The following is a 27,623-nucleotide window of genomic DNA, read 5'->3' on the forward strand; positions in this document are numbered from 1 at the left end:
ATGGCTGCTGAGCCTGTGTGTCCGGAGCCTGTGCTCCGCAACGGGAGAGGCCAAAACAATGAGAGGCCCGCGTACCGAAAAAAAAAAAAAAAACCTTTTCTAAGTAACAAAAAGCTTTTAAAAGATTGGAGTCTTTTAGGCCAAACTTGCATATGGACAAAAACCCAGGTTTAATAAATTATGCAGAATCAGTAAGCAAGAAGGCTGATTTCATTTTATATTTTCCTCTGTGCCTCATATTATGGTCTGTTTTCAGATCTCATGTGAAATAGTTTTCAGTCACGTGATTCTAATCTTCAAAACAGCTTTCCATGGTTTGACTTGGTTGGTTTTTTTTCTTAATAACTGAGTCAAATACACCTGATTCTAAAACATACATCTATAAATAAAGGTATCAGTTAACTAGAGATAAACTGGACTCATGGGCTCTCAGAAAGTCAGAGATTGCATTTTATCCCCGCCTAACTATTTTTAGCAATAAACTGCTCTGCTATCATGGTAAGTTATCACCGTTGCCAAGATCCTTCAAAAGGTCACAAGTTCTTAGTGGTAACAGTTAAGCAAAAGGCCTCCTTATTCCCATGTTGGATTAGCCTTACAACTGTTCAAAATAAAACTACTTCAATTTAAAAAATCAATTACAGTTTACTTATTTCTTATGAAAATAATCTTTAGTCCTCTTTTTTTTTTTTTTATTAATAAGCCTTTGTTTTACTAGACTACTCAAGAAGACCACCATGTTATTACCATCAGAGAGATGCTGGCAGTAATATGTAAAACTTGCGGGGGCTGGGAAAGCGAGGAATAACTTCTGTTACATTCTCTACAAGAGGCTCCGAATGCTATGAACGTTCTCATTTCTGGCCAGGGGCCCCAAAAGAGGTATTATAAAGTGAGGAGACCTAGCCAAATACATATATTATTTTTTATTTCGAAATAGGCACAGTTTGTGGAAAATATAATATATTCTAGATCCTTGAAGCAAACGATTCACATAACAGTTCTCCAAGATGGAATTTATAAAAACTGTAAATAGATTTTTAACTAAATCTTAAATTCACTAGAAATGATGGAACTTATGTAGCAACAGAAACATGCACTAAACAACTGAAAGTGACAATTTTATTAGGCTAGTACCCTTTTATACCATTATTCTTCCCATTTTATTTCCTCAAATTGAAAGTTTGAGCATTAAGGTTAAACAGACACTGAAACACAAAAAAGTCCATCAGAAGTTACTCATTACATCGTTAAATTAGTGAATATATCCTCCACTTATTCCTGGCGTGTATTTTTTCTACGAAATTCAATAATAAATGCATTCCCAAGTTGGTACAAATAAGCAAATTCTCTGTTTATGAATGTGGTACCAGATCCCAAATTTCAAATTACTTGAATACCCAGGAGCAAATAATTTCTCTAAGGCTTGATAATCATAGTTTATATTTTACAGTAATTTGTTCGTGTGGAAGACCCGATATGCAATGATGTCAAGGTATTATACTTTTTTGGAGGTATATAGTGTTAAGAAGAAAAGAAATGCAAGAATGTTTCCAAATGCCGTAAAATTAGAATATCCTATGTCTCATTCTGAAGTGAATACTTCAAATTTAGGCAAATACTATGATGATGGCTAGACACACAGCTGAATTGCCTCTTAATACTGACTTTAGCAGGTAATAACACTCTTACTTTACTCCAGGATTTTAACGTTTGCAGGGTTTTGTTCTTGAGAATAAAAATAAACATATAAGTTGATACAGCCATGCCCATTTAGTAAAGAGCCATTTTAACTGATTCCTCTTTTAATCATGATAAAAGATTTTTGTGACATTCCAAATATGGGAATATTTAGTTTCCTCTTCTTGTACATAAACAGTTCACAAATACTGGCTCTTTTTAAGTTATATTTCCTATAAAAAGGTACAGAAACCCTCTTCTAGAGGTGGGAATCAGAATCAAGCTCATGGACAACACAAATGTTAAGTCATGACCCATATGTCTATTACATTTGCTAGACCCCAGATATGACTTCCCCAAAGGCAGATGCAGAAACACAAAGATGTGTGAGAAATCAGAGTGATGAATGACTGAATTTCATCACCATGCTCATACATGTGGTATATTCAACCTTAAAAAATTGCTGTATTGCTCTCAGATTTTCTATACGGAACACTCATTTGATAAATTCCTTATCATAATCTCTCAGAGCAATGATAATCTATAGGATATTTTCTACTCATCATACCTAAAAATAAAAGCAATTACACATAAAAATTAAAAATACCTTAAAAATCATACCTACAGGGGCTTCCCTGGTGGCACAGTGGTTGAGAGTCCGCCTGCCGATGCAGGGGACGTGGGTTCGTGCCCCGGTCCGGGAGGATCCCACATGCTGCAGAGCGGCTGGGCCCATGAGCCATGGCCACTGAGCCTGCGCGTCCGGAGCCTGTGCTCCGCAACAGGAGAGGCCACAGCAGTGAGAGGCCCGCATAACAAAAAAAAAAAAAAAAAAAAAAAAATCATACCTACAAGTAAAGCAAATACATGATTGCATCCTCAGAGCTTCAAAGAAATACTTTGTTTTCATCACTGCTGCAAATTTTTTGTGGGAATTTGTCGGAAATGCAATGAAAAAAGCTTCAGCAGATATCTGTAGACAGTGACCAGAAGAAACTGGAAGTGAATTCGGCAAAATGCTAGGTCAAGACAACAAAAACACTGTAAATCAAAAAGAAATTTGAGATATTAAATTTTAGAAAGTATAGGCTGAAAAATAACATGTGAGCTTATAAGTAAGATCTAAAAAGTGCACATAAAAATATAAAACAGTGCTCATTAGGAGACAATAAGACATCTTAGCGAGGAGCCTGGGCTGTGCAGTCAGAAAGAGCCAGCTGTGACTGCCTATTACGTTACTACTCACAAGATGGGTAGTCTTGGGGAAGTTATCCAGTCTTAACTGAGTTCTCTGTTTCCTGAGCTGTAAATGGATATAAATTCCATAATAGCGGATATAAGCATTTAATAGGAAACTAGACATACCTAAAGGGAAAAGTGCTGAAAAGGAAGAAAGACTGAAGAAATTATCCATAATGCAGCACAGAAAGACAAACTATGGAAGCTAGAGGTTAAAACAGAAGATGGAAAAGATCTAAAATAGTTTAATTAGAGATTCAAAAGCAGAGTTGAGATTGTGACAAAGGCAATATTTAAAGTGACAAAAGACTTCAATCCTCTTAAGAGGCCCCACAAATCCCAAGTAGAATAATTGTTTAAAAAGCACATCATGTAAATTAGATACAGCATCATGAACTGCAGACCACCCAAGACAATGAGAAAATCTGAAAAAGCAGCCTGCCAAAAAAAGATACATTATCTGCAGAGGAATGACAATTAGAGTGGCAGTTGACTTCTCACGTAACAACAGAAACCAGCTAACAAAGGAATGATAACTACAATGTACTGAAATAAAATAACTATCAACCTAGAATTCTACATGCAGCAGAAATAGCTTTAAAGAACGAGGGCATTCCTTATACTGAACGTACACTTAAAAATGGTTAAAATGGGGCTTCCCTGGTGGCGCAGTGGTTGAGAGTCCACCTGCCAATGCAGGGGACACGGGTTCGTGCCCCTGTCCAGGAAGATCCCACATGCCGTGGAGCGGCTGGGCCCGTGAGCCATGGCCGCTGAGCCTGCGCGTCCGGAGCCCGTGCTCCGCAGCGGGAGAGACCACAACAGTGAGAGGCCCGTGTACCGCAAAAAAAAAAAAAAAAAAAAAAGGTTAAAATGGCCAGTTTTACGTTATATATATTTTACCACAACTTAAAAAAACGTTAAATGTCACATACCAAAACCATTTAATTATGGTGCTAACCACACTTTAAAGGGGTTAATTGTATGGTGTGTGAATTCTATCACAATAAAGCTGTTTTAAAAAAGAATAATAGCAAAATAAAATGTTTTCAGACTAACAAAAACCAACAAACCCTTACTAAAGATAAATTCTAAAGAATGTACTTTCAGAAGGAAAAAAAGTGGTAAAGTATGTAGATAAGCCTATTAAACAAGGACTGTACATAATAACACGTTATGAGGCTTTAAAACAACAAAATTAAAATATATTACAACAATAATATCTAATTTGGGAGGGTGTTCTTAGTGCTTTCAACTCCCAGAAGAGTCTGAGGAGGGTTAAAAGGTAATGACTAACTTTAAACTTTGATAAATTAGTATGCAAGATGTAATTTCTAGGTATCCAATAAGATTAGAAACAGAGTGTCTAAGTTTCAAATTAGTAGAAGAAAACATGAAATTATTTTTTAACTCCAAACAAAGGCAAGGAAGTGGAAACAAAGTGTTAGAAAATTCAACAAAGACTTATACCAAAATATAAAGTCATTATATTAAATACAATTTGTCTAAATGTTACAATTAAAAATAAAGATTATCAAGTTGGCTTCTTAAAAAAAATATTCCAACTGTATACTGTTTATAAGGTACAAAACTAAAATATAAGAATGCACAAAGATTGCAAACAAATGCATCACTAAAGATAAGGAGTGACCTTTCACAATGGTTTAAAAAAAAGCAAAAGAGGGAAGGATGCAGGAATGTAGGGAAGAAAGAAGTATAAACTGTACTGTATCTATTGCTTCATAATAAATCACCCTAGATTAAATGGCTTAAAGCAACAAACATTATCTCCTATTTTCTGTGGGTCCAGAATCCAGAAACAGTTTAGCTGAATCTCTCACAGGCTGCAATCAAGGTGTCAGCTAAGGCTGCCTTTATCTCAAGGCTCAACTAAGGGAGAATCCACTTCCAACATCACTCACATCAGGACTTCCCTGCTAGTCCAGTGGTCAAGACTCCACACTTCCACTCCAGGGGGCGCGGGGTGGATCCCTGGTCAGGGGTGCAGCCCAAAAAAATCAAAACCAAAGCAACATCACTCACATGGCTGTTGGCAGGCGTCAGTAGATCCACTTCCAAGATCACTCATACCGCTGTTGGCAGGCCTTCTGTCCTCACTGGCTATTCAGCAGAGATGTCAGTTCCTTGCCTGAGGGGCCTCTCCATAGGGCAGCTCACAAGAGGGAAGCTGGCTTCCCTCAGAGGAAGCCCGGGAGAGAACAACAGAGAGGGCCAGCAAGATGGAAGCCAGAGTCTTTGTGATCTAATCTCAAAAGTGATATCCCATCCCTTTTGTCATATTCTACTTGTTAAAACTGTGTCATGAGATCCAAGGTCACACACTCAAGGAGAGGAGATTACACAAGGGCATAAACACCAAAAGGTAGGGATCACTGGGGACATTTTACATGCTGTCAACCACAGAAATGAAAAACAAAAAGTGTCATTGTTTGCTTATGATGTGGTGAATGCAGAAAATCCAGAAGAATCACACTAGAGTGAATGGGGAAGTCTAGCAAGCTCGTTGGGTACAAAAATCTAGACACAAAAATCAGTTTATGCTATATATAAGCAACAAACAGAAAATGGAAATTTAAAAATAACCCCATTGGACTTCCCTGGTGGCACAGTGGTTAAGAATCTGCCTGCCAGTGCAGGGGACAAGGGTTCGAGCCCTGGTCCAGGAAGATCCCACATGCCATGGAGCAACTAAGCCCGTGTGCCACAACTACTGAGCCTGCGCTCTAGAGCCCATGAGCCACAACTACTGAGCCCGCATGCCACAACTACTGAAGCCTGTGTGCCTAGAGCCCATGCTCTGCAACAAGAGAAGCCACCGCAATGAGAAGCCCGCGCGCCGCAATGAAGACCCAATGCAGCCAAAACTTAAATAAATAAAAATTTTTAAAAATATATAGAGAGAGAAAAAAATAAATAACCCCATTTACCATAGGAGCAAACAGTTAAATAATAACTGTTGAAGCTAGGGTTGGGTACTATTATCTTTACCTTTTCATATATTTGAAAATTTTGGGACTTTCCTGGTGGTCCAGTGGTTAAGACTCCGTGCCTCCACTGCAAGGGGCACAGGTTCAATCCCTGGTCAGGGAAGTTCCGCATGCCACGCAGCGCAGCCAAAAAAAAAAGAAATATTTGCTATTAACTTTTTTTTAAAGTATCAAATATCTGGAAACAAATCTAACAAAAGATTTGCAAACGTTTACAGAGAAATTTAAATTTTTTTCTCATTTATTCTAAACAAATGGAGGGATAAAGCATGTTCATGGACTAGAAGACTCAATATCATAAAGACGGCAGTTCTCTACACATAGAGTTATAAGTTCAATGCAATCAAAATCAAAATCTCAACTGTGTGTGTGTGTGTGTGTGTGTGTGTGTATAGCCCAACAAGCTGATATTAAAATTTGAACAAAAGTGAAAAAACTGTGGGAAAAGTCTTCAGCCATATTAATAACACAAAGTAAAACCATAATGAGATGCCATTATACATCCACCACACTGACAATTCAAACTGCCAATAGCAAGTTTTGGTGAGGATGGTAAGTAACAGGAACTCTTATACACTGCTGATGGGCTGTTAATTGGCACACCCACTTTGAAAAACTGGTTTTATCTACTCCTCAAGTTCACATGTAGGTGGTGGTTACGTTTTATGATCTCTCCATAAGTATGTGATATTTAACAGCAAAAAAAGTAAACTTAAGGGTAAAAAAAGAAAACAGTAACATAGATTCCCAAAGATGAGCAACAGAAGAGGAGACTCTGGAAAGTAAATTCTACCTCAGGGAACAAATAGAGCAGAAAGTAGATTTATTATTTGCTCTAAACAGAATTCCAAGGTCTAAGAATAAAATCCTGTAACACTAGAAATCTCCCATTACTTTCCACACTTGCATGATAAGGGGTACTCAAACCAATACGAATACTTATTTCCATCTTTGAAGAGGAAGTCCACTGCAGGAGGCATTCTGCTACGAAAGAACAGAGTGGGGGTCTCAAGTGCAAGTAAAATTCAGTCCAAAGAGCAGAGCAAGCCAATTAATGAGTGCCGCTCTTAGCGTTTTGGGTAATCAGTCTCAAAAGAAGCATTCCAGCTGCTCCATAATTTAAGTGTACCACTATTTGCAAGAGGGCAGAGCAAAGCAAAAGAAATGGACAAAGCACCTCCTAAAGTCTAGTACTAAAGCCCAAAACTCACTTATTTTATCATAGAAATAAATGATTGATGTGAGAACATTAGCTAAGGTGATGATGTTTAGCATCTGAAGATGCTCTCTGACTGACCTAAATATATATATTCTTTTTTTTTTAATTTTATCTATTTATTTTATTTATTTTTGGCCGCGTTGGGTCTGAGTTGCCACACGCAGGATCTTCGTTGAGGCATGTGGGATCTTTCATTGCAGTGTGTGGTCTCTTCATTGTGGTACACGGGCTTCTCTCTAGTTGTGGCTCACAGGCTCCAGAGTGCGTGGTCTCTGTAGTTGTGGCACGCGGGCTTAGTTTCCCTGCGGCATGTGGGATCTTAGTTCCCTGACCAGGGATTGAACTCACGTCCCCTGCATTGTAAGGTGGATTCTTTACCAATGGACCACCAGGGAACTCCCTGACCTAAATAAATGCCAAAAAAGAAACACCATGTACAGTATTAAAAAGAACAGTATTTATTTACATTCCATTTACTTTCAAAAGGATGAGGAAGCTGGGGAAAATATATTGATACTTATAAAGGAAGTAGTCTCATTTTACTTAACCCATTTGTGTTTTTCATGAAACAACAAAGATTTGACTTAGAATCACAGGGCTAATGAGACCAAAAGAATTTATCCAGTTCAATTTTCCATCTTTAGCCAAGACTGAAATTATACCACTGCAGGCAGATGAAAATCTACTTCACTTACAAGTAAACACCAACTAATACATACATCATAAAAGAACTAGCTTTCATAAAATCTGTCATAGCACCCAACAGATCTGCAATAAAAGACACAGCCATTGTAATAAAGAACATTAAGAATCTTTGTGCAACAGTGAAAAACAATTTATACAGCAGAAATCACAATTGGCTATTAGGTCAATAGCATCACAGTAACAGTACTCAGTGTCGTTCTTATTCAAACATATACACTATTTTTCAGTCTTGGTTATCACAAAGACATCAGTAACTAGGATGTACACACAAATATTTTATAAACACCATAGGAAACAACAAATAAAAAAATGAAAATACCCTTACCTTTTGTAACAAATTAAAAACGTTAACTTTACCACTATATATTTGTCTCATTATTTTTAATTGGTTTGTACACTTTAAAAACAGCATTGAATTTTATAAAAATACTGATAATGGCTCAACATTTTTTGAAGTCAGGAAATCTTTATAATTCAGTAGTCTGTGGTTTATGTGCTTCTTTCTTCCACCACCATAGTCCTCTAACCACCTATTTACTCAAAAGCAACAGCAACAACAGAGGTCTTTAACAGCTATCCAAGTATTACATCCGAAAACTTCTAGTTCTTTGAAATGGTTGGAAGGGGTTTTTTAGTGTCCACATCAGCAGCTGTGGTTTTGCTTTAGGTTTTTCAGGAAACAGAAGTGCTTCACTTTCTGGTGTAGGAAATCGTTCTTGGTAGACTTCAGGATAGGACTTTTGAAACTAAAAATAAAAAAAAAAGGATCCAAGAAGTGTCAAAAAAACAAATGAAAGTCAATAAAATTGGACACTGTAATTATTGTTTGTTTGTTTTTGGGTTTTTTTTGGCGGTACGCGGGCCTCTCCCGGTGCGGAGCACAGACTCCAGACATGCAGGCTCATCGGCCATGGCTCACAGGCCCAGCCGCTCCGCAGCATGTGGGATATTCCCCGACCAGGGCACGAACCCGTGTCCCCTGCATCAGCAGGCGGACTCTCAACCACTGCGCCACCAGGGAAGCCCTGGGCACTGTAATTTTAAAATAAGTTTCTGATGCAATACTTCCCTATTTTTGTTTTGTTTTAATGTTTACTGCTTTCCATCAGAAAAGAAAATAAGAAGAAAACAGATCACAAGTTCACTTCAACACAAATCCATTTCTTTTTGTTAAATCATTGGATTGCACTTTCAATAGATCGGATTCATCTTTAATTTGATCTAATCTTCCAATAAACTCACTTTAGTCATACTTCTTTAAATTTCTCCCCTGCCAACTATAAACACACTTCCCTTCTAAAATATTCACAAGTAATTCTGACTTATGTTCTACACAGTCAAAGAAAATCTGGGCCCAACAACATTTCCCCATCTCCCTGCTTCTCCAGCTTAGCTCCACCTGCTTCTACCCAAATGGAAGAGAAAACGTGCTGGTATACATTACTTTACAAAAAGCATACAGAGAAGCAATATGCTTTTCCTTTGATTGTCACCACTGAACTCTTCTCCAAAATTACTCTGAGAAGAACAGGACGGGAATCTAGAACCTTTGTGCTTTGTGTGTAATCTTAGGTGGTGTGATCAGAAATCAACTATGCAGGATTCAGTCTTTAAAAATAAACACCATTCACTTGCTCTTGAATCAATACTTTAAAAATGATCAAGGTAGGACCTGTGTGGAAGGGGAGAGGCAGCACCTCTAAAGGAGGGCCTCTGGAGCGTGGAGTTCCAGAGTTCAGAGCCGCGTGGGTGACAGGGTCTTGGTGCTCTGGTCGGGTGTCAGGCCTGAGCCTCTGAGGTAGAAGAGCCAAGTTCAGGACATTGGTCCACCAGAGACCTCCCAGCCCCACATAATATCAAATGGCAAAAGCTCTCCCAGAGATCTCCATCTCAATGTCAAGACCCAACTCCACTCAATGACCAGCAAGCTACAGTGCTGGACACCCTATTCCAAACAACTAGCAAGACAGGAACACAACCCCACTCATTAGCAGAGAGGCTGCCTAAAATCATAATAAGGTCACAGACACTGCAAAACAACAACCGGACACAGTCCTGTCCACCAGAAAAACAAGATTCAGCCTCATCCACCAGAACACAGGCACCAGTCCCCTCCACCAGGAAGCCTACACAACCCACTGAACCAACCTTACCCAATGGGAGCAGACACCAAAAACAATGGGAACTAAGAACGTGCAGCCTGCGAAAAGAAGACCCCAAACATAGTAAGTTACACAAAATGAGAAGACAGAGAAATACACAGATGCTCCAGATGAAGGAGCAAGGTAAAAACCCACCAGACTAAACAAATGAAGAGGAAATAGGCAGTCTACCTGAAAAAGAATTCAGAGTAATGAGAGTAAAGATGATCCAAAATCTTGGAAATATAATGGAGAAAATACAAGAAACATTTAACAAGGACCTAGAAGAACTAAAGAGCACACAAACAATGATGCACAACACAATAAATAAAATTTAAAATTGTCTAGAAGGAATCAATAGCAGAATAACTGAGGCAGAAGAACAGATAAGTGACCTGGAAGATAAAATAGTGGAAATAACTACTGCAGAGCAGAATAAAGACAAAAGAATGAGGGGCTTCCCTGGTGGCGCAGTGGTTGAGAATCCGCTTGCCAATGCAGGGACGTGGGTTCGAGCCCTGGTCTGGGAAGATCCCACATGCCACAGAGCATCTGGGCCCGTGAGCCACAATTACCGAGCCTGCGCATCTGGAGTATGTGCTCCGCAACAACGGAGGCTGCGATAGTGAGAGGCCCACGCACCGCGATGAAGAGTGGCCCCCGCTTGCCGCAACTGGAGAAAGCCCTCGCACAGAAACGAAGACCCAACACAGCCATAAATAATAAATAAATAAATAAATAAATAAAAAAGACGACAACACCAACCAGCCCGATTAGGAAACTTTCCTCCTGTTGTCCCTGCTCAGCACTACTACCTATGCTAAATCCAATCTATTTAAAAAAAAAAAAAAGAAAAGAAAAAAGAATGAAAAGAATTGAGGACAGTCTCAGAGACCCCTGGGACAACATTAAACACAACAACATTTGAATATAGGGGTCCCAGAAGAAGAAGAGAAAAAAAAAAAGGACTGAGAAAATATTTGAAGAGATAATAGTTGAAAACTATCCTAATACGGGAAAGGAAATAATCAAGTCCAGGAATCGCAGAGAGTACCATAAAGGATAAATCCAAGGAGAAACATGCCAAGACACATATTAATCAAACTATCAAAAATTAAATACAAAGAAAAAATATCAAAAGCAGCAAGGGAAAAGCAACAATTAACATACAAGGGAATCCCAATAAGGTTAACAGCTGATCTTTCAGCAGAAACTCTGCAAGCCAGAAGGGAGTGGCAGGACATATTTAAAGTGATGAAAGGGAAAAACCTACAACCAAGATTACTCTACTCAGCAAGGATCTCATTCAGATTCGATGGAGAAATTAAAACCTTTACAGACTGGCCAAAGCTAAGAGAATTCAGCACCACCAAGCCAGCTTTACAACAAATGCTAAAGGAACTTCTCTAGGAAGGAAACACAAGAAAAGGAAAAGACCTACGATAACAAACCCAAAACAATTAAGAAAATGGTAATAGGAACATACATATCAATAATTACCTTAAATGTAAATGGATTAAATGCTTCAACCAAAAGACACAGATTGGCTGAATGGATACAAAAACAAGACCCATATATAGGCTGTCTACAAGAGATCCACTTCAGACCTAGGGACACATACAGACTGAAAGTGAGGGGATGGAAAAAGATATTCCATGCAATTGGAAATCAGAAGAAAGCTGGAGTAGTAATTCTCATATCAGACAAAACAGATTTTAAAATAAAGACTATTAGAAGAGACAAAGAAGGACACTACATAATGATCAAGGGATCGATCCAAGAAGAAGATATAACAATTGTAAATATTTATGCACCCAACATAGGAGCACCTCAATACATAAGGCAAATGCTAACAGCCATATAAGGGGAAATCGACAGTAACACATTCATAGTGGGGACTTTAACACCCCACTTTCACCAATGGACAGATCATCCAAAATGAAAATAAATAAGGAAACACAAGCTTTAAATGATACATTAAACAAGATGGACTCAATTGATATTTATAGGACATTCCATCCAAAAACAACAGAATACACTTTCTTCTAAGATATACAGATTGCCAACAAACACATGAAAGGATGCTCAACGTCACTGATCATTAGAGAACCACAAATCAGATTACAATGAGTATCACCTCACACCAGTCAGAATGGCTATCATCAAAAAATCTACAAACAATAAATGCTGGAGAGGGTGTGGAGAAAATGCAACCCTCTTTCTTGCATTGTTGGTAGGAATGTAAATTGACACAGCCACTATGGAGAGCAGTATGGAGGTTCCTTAAAAAACTGAAAATAAAACTACCATATGACCCAGCAATCCCACTACTGGGCATATACCCTGAGAAAACCATAGTTCAAAAAGAGTCATGTACCACAATGTTCACTGCATCTCTATTTACAACTTCCAGGACATGGACGCAACCTAAGTGTCCATCGACAGATGAATGGATAAAGAAGATGTGGCACATATATACAATGGAATATCACTCAGCCATAAAAAGAAAGGAAATTGAGTTATCTGTAGTGAAGTGGGTGGACCCAGACTCTGTCATACAGAGTGGTAACTCAGAAAGAGAAAAACAAATACCGTATGCCAATACATACACATGGAATCTAAAAAAAAAAAAAAAAACTGGTTCTGAAGAACCTAGAGGCGACAGGAATAAAGGCGCAGATGTAGAGCATGGACTTGAGGACATGAGGAGGGGGAAGGGTAAGCTGGGATGAAGTGAGAGAGTAGCATGGACATATATACACTACCAAATGTAAAATCGATAGCTAGTGGGAAGCAGCCGCATAGCACAGGGAGATCAGCTCGGTGCTTTGTGACCACCTAGAGGGGTGGGATTGGGAGGGTGGGAGGGAGACGCAAGAGGGAGGGGATATGGGGATATATGTATATGTATACCTGATTCACTTTGTTATACAGCAGAAACCAACACACCATTGTAAAGCAATTACACTCCAATAAAGATGTTACCAAAAAAAAAGATGTTAAAAACGATTTTAAAAAAAGAAAGAAAGTTGGGGAGTGTGTTGAATAAAAGAGACTTATGAGACAAAAACAAAAACAAAAGCAAACAAAAAAAAAAAGATCAAGGTATGTATACCTGAAACTAACACAACATTGTAAATCAATTACACTTCAAGTTTTAAAAAAGATCAAGTTAAACCTATGCTGAGTTGAAAACTCTTCTCTGAAACCCTAAGCTGTGTTGTTTAACAAGAACTAAAAACTTTTAGTGATGCCCGCAGCAAGAAACCAATTTGATAGGGGCTATGTAAAACCAAAGACTCTTAAATTCTGGACATTTTACACTTGTGAATTCAGTCTGATTTGCCTTTCAAAAAAATCCAAAGAAACTGTTCTCATTTGACAGCCTCTCTGAATTTAAAGTAATTGCTCCACTAACTCACATCATACCACATATCAAAACCAAGGACAAATATTAGAGAATAGCTTCATAAATGAAGAGCTCAATAATGGTGAAAGATTTACATTGGAGAATAAAGACCTGGAAAACTGACCATATTTGTGTAAATTAATATATGAAATAAAATATTTACTTTCAAAACTGCTCTGTCTCAGAAGATGAGATTCGTATGAAACCTATTAAAATAGAGAATAAAAAGGAAACAAAACAACATAAGAACGGTAGGGAGAAGAAATGACTTATGAAGAATATCCTTTTTACCTGCTTCAATTTTTTCTTCTTTTCTTTACTGGAGAGTTTGGCATCTGTGATGACTTCCTCCAACAATGCTGCCACAGGTTCCTGAGAGCCGTATACTCTTTGGTATTCAAATTCCTCTGGGCTAATTTGACGGCAAAATGATGGAGCAGACAAAGTGATATCCATATCAGCTCCTGGGTATTTTATCTGGGGCAAAGGGATTATTAGTGAAAGCGCATTTTCAAATAAATTTCAAGAATTAATTCAGACCGTAGATCTCCTAGTAGGAATGATATGACATTCAATTTGACTGGGAAAAACTATAATGAAAAGTAAAAAGTGTTTCCATAACTTCAAAAAAAAATCACGTAAAGCCACAGTATAGCATATAAGTTTTTGCCTTTTTAAACCCCAAAGCCATTTTCATAAACAAAAAACCTTGTGCTCTCTTCTAATAAGATCTGAAATTTACACACAAACTGAACATATTGCCTAGAATGATTCCAAACACACATGATGAACTATGTAGGTTCTTTCCACATCTGGAGAGTCTGTTCCTCCCTCCCTTGGGCACTGACAAAAGTACAAGTTTAGCTCAGCTGCTGTGTAGAGGGAAGTACTGCACCCATCTCCAAACATGTTCATAGCATGAAACTAGTGAAAACAAATGTGCAGACACTACAGGGCAAAAGGCAGAAGGATGAAATAAGAGGGAAAAAGGTACCAAGATCTATAAATAAAAGCATCCATTAAAAATACTTAATTTCATCCAAATCAAAACTACAATGAGATATCACCTCACACCAGTCAGAATGGCCATCATCAAAAAAATCCACAAACAATAAATGCTGGAGAGGGTGTGGAAAGAAGGGAACCCTCCTACACTCTTGGTGGGAATGTAAATTAGTACAGCCACCTTCACAGCATGAAGGTTCCTGAAAAAACTAAAAATAGAGCTACCACATGACCACGCAATCCCACTCCTGGGCATATATCCGGAGAAAAACATGGTCTGACAGGATACATGCACACCAATGTTCATTGCAGTACTGTTTACAATAGGCAAGACATGGAAACAACCTAAATGTCCATCGACAGAGGAATGGATAAAGAAGATATGGTACATATATACAATGAAGTATTAATCAGCCATTAAAAAGAATGAAATAATGCCATCTGCAGCAACATGGTTGGACCTAGAGATTGTCATACTGAGTGAAGTAAGTCAGACAGAGAAAGAAATATCATATGATATGGCTTATATGTGCAATCTAAAAAGAAATGATACAAATGAACTTATTTACAAAACAGAAACAGACTCACAGACTTAAAGAATGAACTTATGGTTACCAAGGGGCAAGTGTGGGGGGAAGGGATAGTTAGGGAGTTTGGGATTCATGTATACACACAGCCATAGTTAAAATGGATAACCAACAAGGACCCCACCGTATAGCACAGGAAACTCTGCTCAATGTTATGTGCAGCCTGGATGGGAGGGAAGTTTGGGGGAGAATGGATACATGCATATGTATGGCTGAGTCGCTTTGCTGTGTACCTGAAAACTGTCACAACATTGTTAATTGCTATATTCCAATATAAATTAAAAAGTTAAAAAAATTTTTCAGAGTCCAAGAGGTTCATCTCCTCAAAAATATAGCACCTACTGTTCTTCTGCACTGGATAAAATTACTACCATTATATTCATGTCTTTGGTTTAAGACTTTTTTTTCCCAGAAGCCACAGTTAAAAATAAATGTGTTAAAAGAATACAGAAGCGGAACCAAGATGGCGGAGTAGAAGGACGTGCTCTCACTCCCTCTTCTGAGGACACCAGAATCACAACTAGCTGCTGGACAATCAACGACAGGAAGACACTGGAACTCACCAAAAAAGATACCCCACATCCAAAGACAAAGGAGAAGCCACAATGAGACGGTAGGAGGGGCGCAATCACAGTAAAATCAAATCCCATAACTGCTGGGTGGGTGAATCACAGACTGGAGAACACTTACAACACAGAAGTCCACCCAACGGAGTGAAGGTTCTGAGTCCCACATCAGGCTTCCCAACCTGGGGGTCCGGAAATGGGAGGAGGAATTGCTAGAGAATCAGACTTTGAAGCCTAGTGGGATTTGATTGCAGGCCTTCGACAGGACTGGGAGAAACAGAGACTCCACTCTCGGAGGCCGCACACAAAGTAGTGTGCGCATCGCAACCCAGGGGAAGGAGCAGTAACCCCAGGGAAGACTGAACCAGACCTACCTGCTAGTGTTGGAGGGTCTCCTGCAGAGGCGGGGGTGGCTGTGGCTCACCGTGGGGACGAGGAAACTGGCAGCAGAAGCTCTGGGACATGCTCCTTGGCGTGAGCCCTCCCAGAGTCTGCCATTAGCCCCACCAAAGAGCCGGGGAAGGCACCAGTGTTGGGTTGCCTCAGGCCAAACAACCAACAGGGAGGTAACCCAGCACCACCCATCAGCAGTCAAGCAGATTAAAGTTTTACTGAGCTCTGCTCACCAGAGCAACAGTCAGCTCTACCCACCACCAGTCCCTCTGATCAGGAAACTTGCACAAGCCTCTTAGACAGCCTCATCCACCAGAGGACAGACAGCAGAAGCAAGAAGAACTACAATCCTGCAGTCTGTGGAACAAAAAACACGTTCACAGAGAGATAGACAAGATGAAAAGGCAGAGGGCTATGTACCAGATAAAGCAACCAGATAAAGCCCCAGGAAAACAACTTAATGAAGTGGAGATAGGCAGCCTGCCAGAAAAAGAATTCAGAATAATGATAGTGAAGATGATCCAGGACCTCGGAAAAACAATGGAGGCAAAGAACAAGAAGATGCAAGAAATGTTTAAAAAAGACCTAGAAGAATTAAAGAACAAACAGAGATGAACAATACAGTAACTGAAATGAAAACTACACTAGAAGGAATCAATAGCAGAATAACTGAGGCAGAAGAACGGATAAGTGACCTGGAAGACAGAATGGTGGAATTCACTGCCACGGAACAGAATAAAAAAAAAAAGAATGAAAATAAATGAAGAGAGCCTAAGAGACCTCTGGGACAACATTAAACGCAACAACGTTCGCATTATAGGGGTCCCAGAAGGAGAAGAGAGAGAGAAGGACCAGAGAAAATATTTGAAGAGATTATAGTCGAAAGCTTCCCTAACATGGGAAAGGAAAGAGCCACCCAAGTCCAGGAAGTGCAGAGTCCCATACAGTATAAACCCAAAGAGAAACACAGCGAAACACATAGTAATCAAACTGGCAAAACCTAACGACAAAGAAAAATTATTGAAAGCAGCAAGGGAAAAGTGACAAATAACATACAAGGGAACTCCCATAAGATTAACAGCTGATTTCTCAGCAGAAACTCTACAAGCCAGAAGGGAGTGGGATGATATCCTTAAAGCGATGAAAGGGAAGAACCTACAACCAAGATTACTCTACCCTGCAAGGATCTCATTCAGATTCAATGGAGAAATCAAAAGCTTTACAGACAAGCAAAAGCTAAGAGAATTCAGCACCAACAAACCAGCTCTACAACAAATCCAAAAGGAACTTCTCTAAGTCGGAAACACAAGAGAAGAAAAGAACCTACAAGAACAAACCCAAAACAATTAAGAAAATAGTAAGAGGAACATATGTATCGATAATTACCTTAAACGTGAACGGATTTGGTGCTCCAACCAAAAGACACAGGCTTGCTGAATGGATACAAAAACAAGACCCATATATATGCTGCCTACAAGAGACCCACTTCAGTCCTAGGGACACATACAGACTGAAAGTGAAGGGATGGAAAAAGATATTCCATGAAAATGGAAATCAAAAGAAACCTGGGGTAGCAATACTCATGTCAGATAAAATAGACTTTAAAATAAAGAATGTTACAAGAGACAAGGACGGACACTACATAATGATCAAGGGATCAATCCAAGAAGAAGACATAACAATTATAAATATATATGCACCCAACATAGGAGCACCTCAATACATAAGGCAACTGCTAACAGCTCTAACAGAGGAAATTGACAGTAACACAATAATAGTGGGGAACTTTAACACCTCACTTACACCAATGGACAGATCATCCAAAATGAAAATAAATAAGGAAACAGAAGCTTTAAATGATACAACAGACCAGATAGATTTAATTGATATTTATAGGACATTCCATCCAAAAACAGCAGATTACACTTTCTCCTCAAATGCGCACGGTACATTCTCCAGGATAGATCACATCTTGGGTCACAAACCAAGCCTCAGTAAATTTAAGAAAACTGAAGTCATATCAGTCATCTTTTCTGAACACAACACTATGAGATTAGAAATGAATTACAGGGGAAAAAACGTATAAAACACAAACAGATGGAGGCTAAACAATACGTTACTAAATAACCAAAAGATCACTGAAGAAATCAAAGAGGAAATCAAAAAATACCTACAGACAAATGACAATGAAAACACGACAATTCAAAACCTATGGGATGCAGCAAAAGCAGTTCTAAGAGGGAAGTTTATAGCAATACAAGCCTACCTCAAGAAAAAAGAAAAATCTCAAATAAACAATCTAACCTTACACCTGAGGGAAATAGAGAAAGAAGAACAAAGAAAACCCAAAGTTAGCAGAAGGAAAGAAATCATAAAGATCAGAGCAGAAATAAATGAAATAGAAATAAAGAAAACAATAGTGAAGATCAATAAAACTAAAAGTTGGTTCTTTGAGGAGATAAACAAAATTGATAAACCATTAGCCAGACTCATCAAGAAAAACAGGGAGAGGACTCAAATCAATAAAATTAGAAATGAAAAAGGAGAAGTTACAACAGACAACGCAGAAATACAAAGCATCCTAAGAGACTACGACAAGCAACTCTATGCCAATAAAATGGACAACCTGGAAGAAATGGACAAATTCTTAGAAACGTATAACCTTCCAAGACTGAACCAGGAAGAAAGAGAAAATATGAACAGACCAATCACAAGTAATGAAATTGAAACTGTGATTAAAAATCTTCCAACAAACAAAACTCCAAGACCACATGGCTTCACAGGTGAATTCTATCAAACATTTAGAGAAGAGACACCACCCATCCTTCTCAAACTCTTCCAAAAAATTGCAGAGGAAGGAACACTCCCAAACTCATTCTCATGGCCACCATCACCCGGATACCAAAACCAGACAAAGATACTACAAAAAAAGAAAATTACAGATCAATATCACTCATGAGTATAGATGCAAAAATCCTCAACAAAATACTAGTAAACAGAATCCAACAACACATTAAAAGGATTATACACCATGATCGAGTGGGATTTATCCCAGGGATGCAAGTGTTCTTCAATATACGCAAATCAATCAGTGTGATACACCATATTAACAAATTGAAGTAAAAAACCATATGATCATCTCAATAGATGTAGAAAAAGCTTTTGACAAAATTCAACACCCATTTATGATAAAAACTCTCCATAAAGTGGGCATAGAGGGAACCTACCTCAACAAAATAAAGGCAATATACGACAAACCCACAGCAAACATCATTCTCAATGGTGAAAAACTGAAAGCATTTCCTCTAAGATCAGGAAGAAGGCAAGGATGTCCACTCTCACCACTATTATTCAACATACTTTTGGAAGTCCTAGCAACAGCAATCAGAGAAGAAAAAGAAATAAAAGGAATACAGATTGGAAAAAAAGAAGAAAAACCATCACTGTTTGCAGATGACATGATACTCTACATAGAGAATCCTAAAGATTCCACCAGAAAAGTACTAGAGCTAATCAATGAATTGGGTAAAGTTGCAGGATACAAAATTAATGCACCGAAATCTCTTGCATTCCTATAGACTAATGATGAAAATTTGAAAGAGAAATTAAGGAAACACTCCCATTTCCCACTGCAAGAAAATGAATAAAATACCTAGGAATAAAACTACTTAGGGAGACAAAAGACCTGTATGCAGAAAACTATAAGACACTGATGAAAGAAATTAAAGATGATACCAACAGATGGAGAGATATACCATGTTCTCAGATTGGAAGAATCAATATTGTGAAAATGACTATGCTACCCAAAGCAATCTACAGATTCAATGCAATCCCTATCAAATTACCAATGGCATTTTTTACAGAACTAGAACAAAAAAACTTAAAATTTGTAAGGAGACACAAAAGACCCCGAATAGCCAAAGCAGTCTTGAGGGAAAAAAACAGAGCTGGAGGAATCAGACTCCCTGACTTCAGACTATACTACAAAGCTACAGTAATCAAGACAATATGGTACTGGCACAAAAACAGAAACACAGATCAATGGAACAAGATAGAAAGCCCAGAGATAAACCCACGCACCTATGGTCACCTAATCTATGACAAAGGAGGCAAGGATATACAATGGACAAAAGACAGTCTGTTCAATAAGTGGTGCTGGGAAAACTGGACAGCTACATATAAAAGAATGAAATTAGAGCACTCCTTAACACCATACACAACAATAAAGTCAAAATGGATCGAGACCTAAATTTAAGACCAGACACTATAAAACTCTTAGAGGAAAACATAGGAAGAACACTCTTTGACATAAATCACAGCAAGATCTTTTTTGATCCACCTCTTAGAGTAATGGAAATAAAAACAGAAATAAACAAATGGGACCTAATGAGACTTCAAAGCTTTTGCAGAGCAAAGGAAACCATAAACAAGACACAATGACAACCCTCAGAATGGGAGAAAATATTTGCAAACAAATCAACGGACAAAGGATTAATATCCAAAATATATAAACAGTTCATGCAGCTCAATATTTTAAAAAATCCAATAATGGGCAGAAGACCTAAATAGACATCTCTCCAAAGAAAACATACAGATGGCCAAGAAGCACATGAAAAGCTGCTCAACATCACTAATTATTAGAGAAATGCAAATCAAAACTACAATGAGGTATCACCTCACACCAGTTAGAATGGGCATCATCAGAAAATCTACAAACAACAAATGCTGGAGAGGGTGTGGAGAAAAGGGAACCCTCTTGTACTGTTGGTGGGAATGTAAATTGATACAGCCACTATGGAGAACAGTATGGGGGTTCCTTAAAAAACTAAAAATAGAATTACCATATGATCCAGCAATCCCACGACTGGGCATATACCCTGAGAAAACCATAATTCAAAGAGACACATGCACCCCAATGTACACTGCAGCACTATTTACAATAGCCAGGTCATGGAAGCAACCTAAATGTCCATCGACAGACGAATGGATAAAGAAGTTGTGGTACATATATACAATGGAATATTACTCAGCCATAAAAAGGAACGAAATGGGGTCATTTGTTGAGTCGTGGATGGATCTAGAGACTGTCATACAGAGTGAAGTAAGTCAGAAAGAGAAAAACAAATATCGTATATTAACGCATGTATGTGGCACCTAGAAAAATGGTACAGATGAAACTGTTTGCAGGACAGAAGCTGAGACACAGATGTAGAGAACAAATGTATGGACACCAAGGGGGTGAAGCGGCGGGGGGTGGGGGTGGGGTGTGATGAATTGGGCAATTGGGATTGACATGTATATACTGATGTGTATAAAATGGATGACTAATAAGAACCTGCTGTATAAAAAAATAAACAAAATTCAAAAAAAAATTTTTTTAATAAATAAATAATTGTGTTGCCAGGGAGGGTTATCCATGAAGAACATTCCATGCCTCAGCATCAGTTTACCAGGTCATTTAGGGACAACCCAAGAAAAACAGACCAGAACCATAAGGAAAGGAGGACACACACAACACTTAATTTGTATTTGAACCAAGAATTCTGGAAAAAGTAGAAAAGGGCCAGAATAAAAAGGTGAGGCCCAGGTAAAGTGTGACCGCCAAAGCCTAGGACATGAGAAAAACACAAGATATCTATGAGTAAAGGGTATAAGAGGAAGAAGAGGGTTACAGACAAGGTCAACAGAAGGTCAACAGAAGGTTGGTGTCAAAAACAACGCTGACCTCACTGTTTATCTATCCCAGGGTCAGCCCTGAAACTGCTCCAAAACAATTCACCAGAATAGTCCAAGTAACACTGCATTTTCAGAAAGGTACCACCCTAAATGTGTTATGACGGAGTGGCTGAGTACCCTGTGCAAGAGAAGAGAGATCTATAGGCTTTGAGCACTAAAACAAACAATTGTTTGGCAATTCTAATGAGTGTGTACTTCTAAGAGAGAAAATGTAACTGGACAATTGCGTAGTTACTGATTTTATTCAGGGCCATCACAGCCCCCCTTCACAGGTCATGCTACTCTGCAGTTAAGTTAATCATCACTCAGCCATCTGATCTTCAGCTGACAGTGAAAGGCTCACAGGGTTACGTTTCTGCAATACAAGCCTGTGCCATGTGAATACACAAGCCCAGCAAGGATGCAAAGCAACGGAGTCACTGCTATCACTTTTCCTTACAGAAATTCAGTGAAAGTATTTCTTTTCATTTTTATGGGTTTTTTTTTAAGTTTGGCTCATAAAATATCAAGGGGAGGTGGGAGATTAAAACAACAGTAATTTGTTTTTTTCACCCATTTAAATGGCAAAGGTATGTATGTTACCCAAAGTAGGCAAGGGTGTAAAGAAATGAACACTTTCTTATACCAACAATGGGAATGCAACTTGGAACAATCACTCTAAATGGAAATTTGACAATATGCAATCAATGTTTAACACACATTCATGGTCTTTGACCGTGAAATGCCACTCCTAGGAATTTATTCTTAGAAAGTAATCACAGATTGACCAAAAAAAAATCTAACTATAAAAATATTTACTATCATAATGATTGTAAAATGGAAAAAAAATGGAAACAATATAAATATCAACCAAAGAAAATCATTTAAATAAATTATGGTATATTCATATTATGGAATATTATGTTACCAATCATAATGATATTGTGGAATATATAACAATAATGTTGATAATAATAACAGCAGCAGTACCAAATGAGGTACTTACTATGTGATAAACATTATTCTAAGCACTTTACATGTCTTAAGCCTTTCAATCCCCAAAATAGCCTTAGGAGGTAGCTATTAACTATTGTTATCGCATTTTACTGATGAAAAAAAGAGATGTTGGGGCAGATGTTAAAGCAGAGAGTCGTTATACAACATGCCAAGGTCACATGGCTAATAAAGGGCACATCAGAAATTCAAACACCATTTAGTCTGTCCTCCTGGCCATTCTGGGTCAATCAAGAATATTTAATGATGTGGAAACTTCTTCTTGTTGTATTGTTAAGAGAAAGTAAGTTATAAAAGAGGAACAAAGGAGGGAAAGAAGGAAGGAAGGGAGGGAGAGGGGGAAATAGAAAAGACTCTTAACACTGAACATTTAGAGTTATTCTGATATTTTTTAGTGTGTTTTCTCTATTTTCCAAATTCCTTCAATAGGAAAATTTTTTATTTTAATTTTTAAACTGCACACTGAAAACAGATGGTTATTTACTTTAATGATACTTTGGGAGGTAGCAGCTCACTGGTCCTTATGTGGAGCCTCAAAACATGCTTAAGGGGAAAGAGGGCCAGTCATTCAGAAGGAGACAAGCAGACCTGCCTGCCTTTACCCAACGTTTCTGCTCCTGCAGGCTGACATACAAACCCCTCTGGGGGGCCCACGTGATAGTAATACATTACATTTCTTTTGCATCATTTTAATATAACGACTGCAACGACAAAAACAATAAATACCTTTCAAAAAGTATCTGCCATATGACATTTGTGCCACACGTTTTACAATGTAGTGTCTACTCTTTACAACAACTTCATCGAGTAGGTATTGACCATTTCAACACTTGCAGAAACTAAAATCCAGAGGGCTTAAGGGACTTTCCCAAAGCCACATAACCAGGCAAGTGGGGAGCCAGGAGTTTAGCCCAGGTCCTTATGGCTCTGAAGCCGGGTTCTTCTACCATACCATGCTTTACAGTGAGGCAGTATGGCATAGTAGTTAAGAGCACTGATTCTGGAAAACGATTTTATCAGTTTGAATCCTAGCTCTGTGACCTTGGACAAATTACTTACGCTCTCTGTGCCTCAGCTTTCTCATTCAAAAAATAGTACCTAGGTGGCAGGGCTATTATGAATCAAGACTTTATTGCACATAAATCACTTCCATCAGGAAGTATATGCAGATTCTGAACAAACCCATTTTAGGAATTTGCAACCAAAAGTATGCAGCATTGATCAACACAACAAAACCTAGTGGGCATTCCACAAATTTTCAAAGATAATAACAAACATGTGCAGTGCCTACTATGTGCCACGCCCGGTTGTAAGCACCTTGTACAAATTAACTCACTCAATCTTCAAAACAAAAAATGCCAAGAAGCCTAGCAAACTTACATAACTTTCCGCTGGCAATTTTATAGTACTGGTAACATCCCTTCCTTTACCTGGACTCTTCGTAGATGGGCCACACGCTCCTCTATGGAGGTCTGCAAGGCCAAAGGGACTTTCAGAATCTCTTGGTAATTGTCCATCAGAAACGTCACCAACCTAGCAGCTAATAAGTCATCCAAGTCCACTTCATCTTTGGAACACAAGATGCAATGGGAAAACGTCTGAACCATCTAAAAAAAAAAAAAAATAGAGGGGAGGGAGGGTGAATTTTTAAATAAACACAGATGAGGTTTTTTCACTACTCTGAACTGAGTGCCATCTAATTTGCAAAAACCAAATGTGCCTAGTCAGTGAGAAATGGCCCACAGCACAGGGTGCACATCTCACCTGGCACCTGGCCACACCTTGTCATCTCAGGTGGGCTGATCTTCTCATCAACCAGCATGAACAGAATGTGCGTCACATCTCACAGAGACTTAGCAGAGATGCTTGTCTGAGCAGTTTTTAAAGGCACTCCCTTTTATAGATGGTTTTAAATATATATATTTAAACAAATTCTGAAAATTATTATCACCATCACAACTTGGATCATGTAGCACTTTTAAGTTAAAAGTACTTTATAGCCATTTAGTCTAATAATATCCTAATTTCATTATTGTCTTATTTCGTTGTTTTAAAAAAAAATTGCGAGCACAATCTATGTGCCTCAACAATTAGTTTTTCCTAGTTAATTGTTATTTTCTTCAGGATTTTGTATGTACATTTGACAATCACCTTTGAACAAAACCATCAGAAGTGCATTAGGTTATGAAATACAAAAAATATTATAGCAGCTGTTTTCATAGAATTCATTTTAACTAATCCATTCTTAATGCAATCCTTTGGACGGACTATTTTTTCCTTTTCCTACTAATTTTATTGTTGACAATCTTATTTCAAAATCTATAAGCATGTAAATGAAACAAGTCAGGCACAGAAAGACAAATACTATATGATATCACTTATATATGGAAACTAAAAAATACAAGAAACTAGTGAATATAACAAAAAAGAAACAGATTCACAGATATAGTGAACAAACAAGTGGTTACCAGTGGGGAGAGGGAAGAGGGGAGGCGCAATATGTGGAATCTAAAAAAATGGTACAAATGAACCTATTTACAAAACAGAAATTGAGTCACAGATGTAGAAAACAAACTTACAGTTACCAAAAGGGAAAGGGGCAGAAGGATAAATTGGGAGATTGGGATTGACATATACACACTACTATATATAAAATAGATAGCTAATAAGAACCTACTGTATAGCACCTACTGTATCTATTCAACACTCTGTAATGACCTATATGGAAATAGAACCTAAAAAAGAGTAGGTATATGTACAGGCATAACTGACTCACTTTTCTGTACAGCAGAAACTAACACAACATTGTAAATCAACTATACTCCAATTAAAAAAAAAGAATTACAAATTATTATGTACAAAATAAGCTACAAGGATATATTATACAGCACAAGAAATATAGCCAATATTTTATAAAAACTATAAATGGAACATTTAAAAATTGTAAATCACTATATTATACGCCTGCAACTTATATAATATTGTACATCAACTATAATTTTAAAAACCTATAAGCATGATGTCATGTAATTCTGTTTAATAAGACTTCATTTCATCAACATACTGCAGATGATACTTTATCTTCACTCACATATATGTACAGAGGGAGAGACACACACAGAGACTTTATCTGGAGACTAGGGACCCCAGGGGATCTGTGAGTGCCTTGAAATTGTATAGAAAATTTTACACATGCATTCTTCTGGGGAATAGGTGCAAAGTTTTCTTCAGCTTTACAAAAAGGTCCATTAGCCCACCTACCCATCCACCCACCCCCCAAAAAAGGTCAAGAATCACTCTACTGGGTGCTGATTTGTCCTCTGATCTTATACCACACCTCTAAAAGTCGAACAGTGGACCCTCAGGCATACACAATGGTTCACCAACATATAGAAAGGATGTACATCCCAGTGAAACATCAATTTTGCTCTAAGATATTTTTTGAGGAAAATTAATAAATTTTGCTAGTAAATAATCCTAAACCTAGACCCTATTTTAAAACACATGCTGACATGACAAAGTAGAATTCAAAATTAGCCTGTTTTTAAGCAAAACAGAATATATTAAGAAATATCCTCACTCATGGACCCTTAGATCATACCCTGAAAGACACACATTCTTTCCTTCCAAGTTGTCTGGTCTAACTCTATAGTTCACTTCTTCCCTCTTTAATCCATGATATATGCTGCATCTTCTCCTACTGGTTATAGTAACAAAGGTTTTGCGACTCTTTTTGTCCTGGAGGAGAGAATGCTGTTTCTTGACACGCCAGTAATCCTTTCTGTCCACGCTTCCTTCTCTTGTGTTGACAGCAGGCAGGATGCAGCAGCTATCTCTACACTCACTCTACCCCTACTCACTCTTTACTTTTCATTATGTTCTTTAAGTCACTAAGACCAAAAGCACAATACCAGTCTGGGTGGATTCCAAGCCATGGCTCTTTAAGTCGGCCTGCCTTGTACCTTCCTCTGGTTGCCAAGCTAGTAAACTTTACTCAAGTGAATTTTAACCCCGAAACTCCAGTCCTCGTAGATGTTAGAAATCAACGTACCAGTGTTCGGGTGCCAAAGCCATCACACAGTGGTGGCATCTCCTTATTTAAGCAGATCCTTGCCATCATCCTCATCAACAGCTGTAACTTTCTTCTATTTTCAGGAGGCAGGAGGAGGCAGCAAACTTGAAATGCTTCAATGGCCATTTTCTCTTTTTGTAACAAACCTGATTTAGAAAAAAAAAAAGGTTTTAATCCTTTAAAAACCTATAGCCTACCTGACTCTATTATGTTCACATTTTTACAAAACATGTATTACTAAAATTATATAAAGCATGTTTGCATGTGCAATTATACTGGGCTAACTGACATAGATCCACTGTCACAAATCTGCATAGAAAACACGAACCACCAACCAGCGTTGGCAAATATATAAAACAAATACAGCCATTTCCCCCTCCCACACCCTTGACAGATAAAACTAAATTTTCATAGCATTCCTTCCCTCTGAGCCAAGAGCAGTCAGGTTAAGCCTAACTTAACTCTCAACACTCTGCAAGAGGTCCAAGACAGCATGAGCAAGAACATGAATGTGCCATCACTGCCCTGAAGTTTCCCCTTGTGTACTATTTCCTCACATGGTCACCATCCTGCATGACTCTCACAGACTAAATAATAGGATTAATGCTGTTAGAGTCATTCCGGTGCCTAATGGCTCTGCTTCTTTCTAAATAACACCTTCCTCCCACTTAAGCTATTTTTTCTAGCTAAGTGTGATGACTCAATCATGTTACATGTCATCCCTCCTCACCCAATATGATTTTGCTAAAAATTAGGGTATTCTAATATTGTGCTCTCTTCAACCATATTTGTCTCTGGACACACACACCTCCAAGCCTTCTGAAGAGATGAAACTGCTTTCACCCATTTATTGGTTCATATCCAACTTTT

General features: G+C 38.2%; 1 protein-coding gene across 2 annotated transcripts in view; it reads right to left on the reverse strand.

Moving 5' to 3' along the window:
• Window positions 1–8,435: 8,435 nt before the first annotated feature.
• DEPDC1B (DEP domain containing 1B) overlaps window positions 8,436–27,623 on the reverse strand; it is a 106,954-nt gene continuing 87,766 nt past the window's right edge. Inside the window, exons 8-11 of one of the 2 annotated variants that reach the window (XM_030843824.2) lie at window positions 26,733–26,899; window positions 24,112–24,288; window positions 13,693–13,878; window positions 8,436–8,597 (exon numbers count right to left, since the gene is read on the reverse strand). In XM_030843824.2, coding sequence (XP_030699684.1) covers window positions 8,436–8,597; window positions 13,693–13,878; window positions 24,112–24,288; window positions 26,733–26,899 — 692 coding nt within the window. The remainder of the gene's footprint in view (window positions 8,598–13,692; window positions 13,879–24,111; window positions 24,289–26,732; window positions 26,900–27,623) is intronic. The other variant, XM_030843828.2, reaches the window with a different exon arrangement.

This window comes from Globicephala melas, chromosome 3, assembly GCF_963455315.2.
Source record: "Globicephala melas chromosome 3, mGloMel1.2, whole genome shotgun sequence".
In the NCBI taxonomy this organism is placed as follows: domain Eukaryota; kingdom Metazoa; phylum Chordata; class Mammalia; order Artiodactyla; family Delphinidae; genus Globicephala; species Globicephala melas.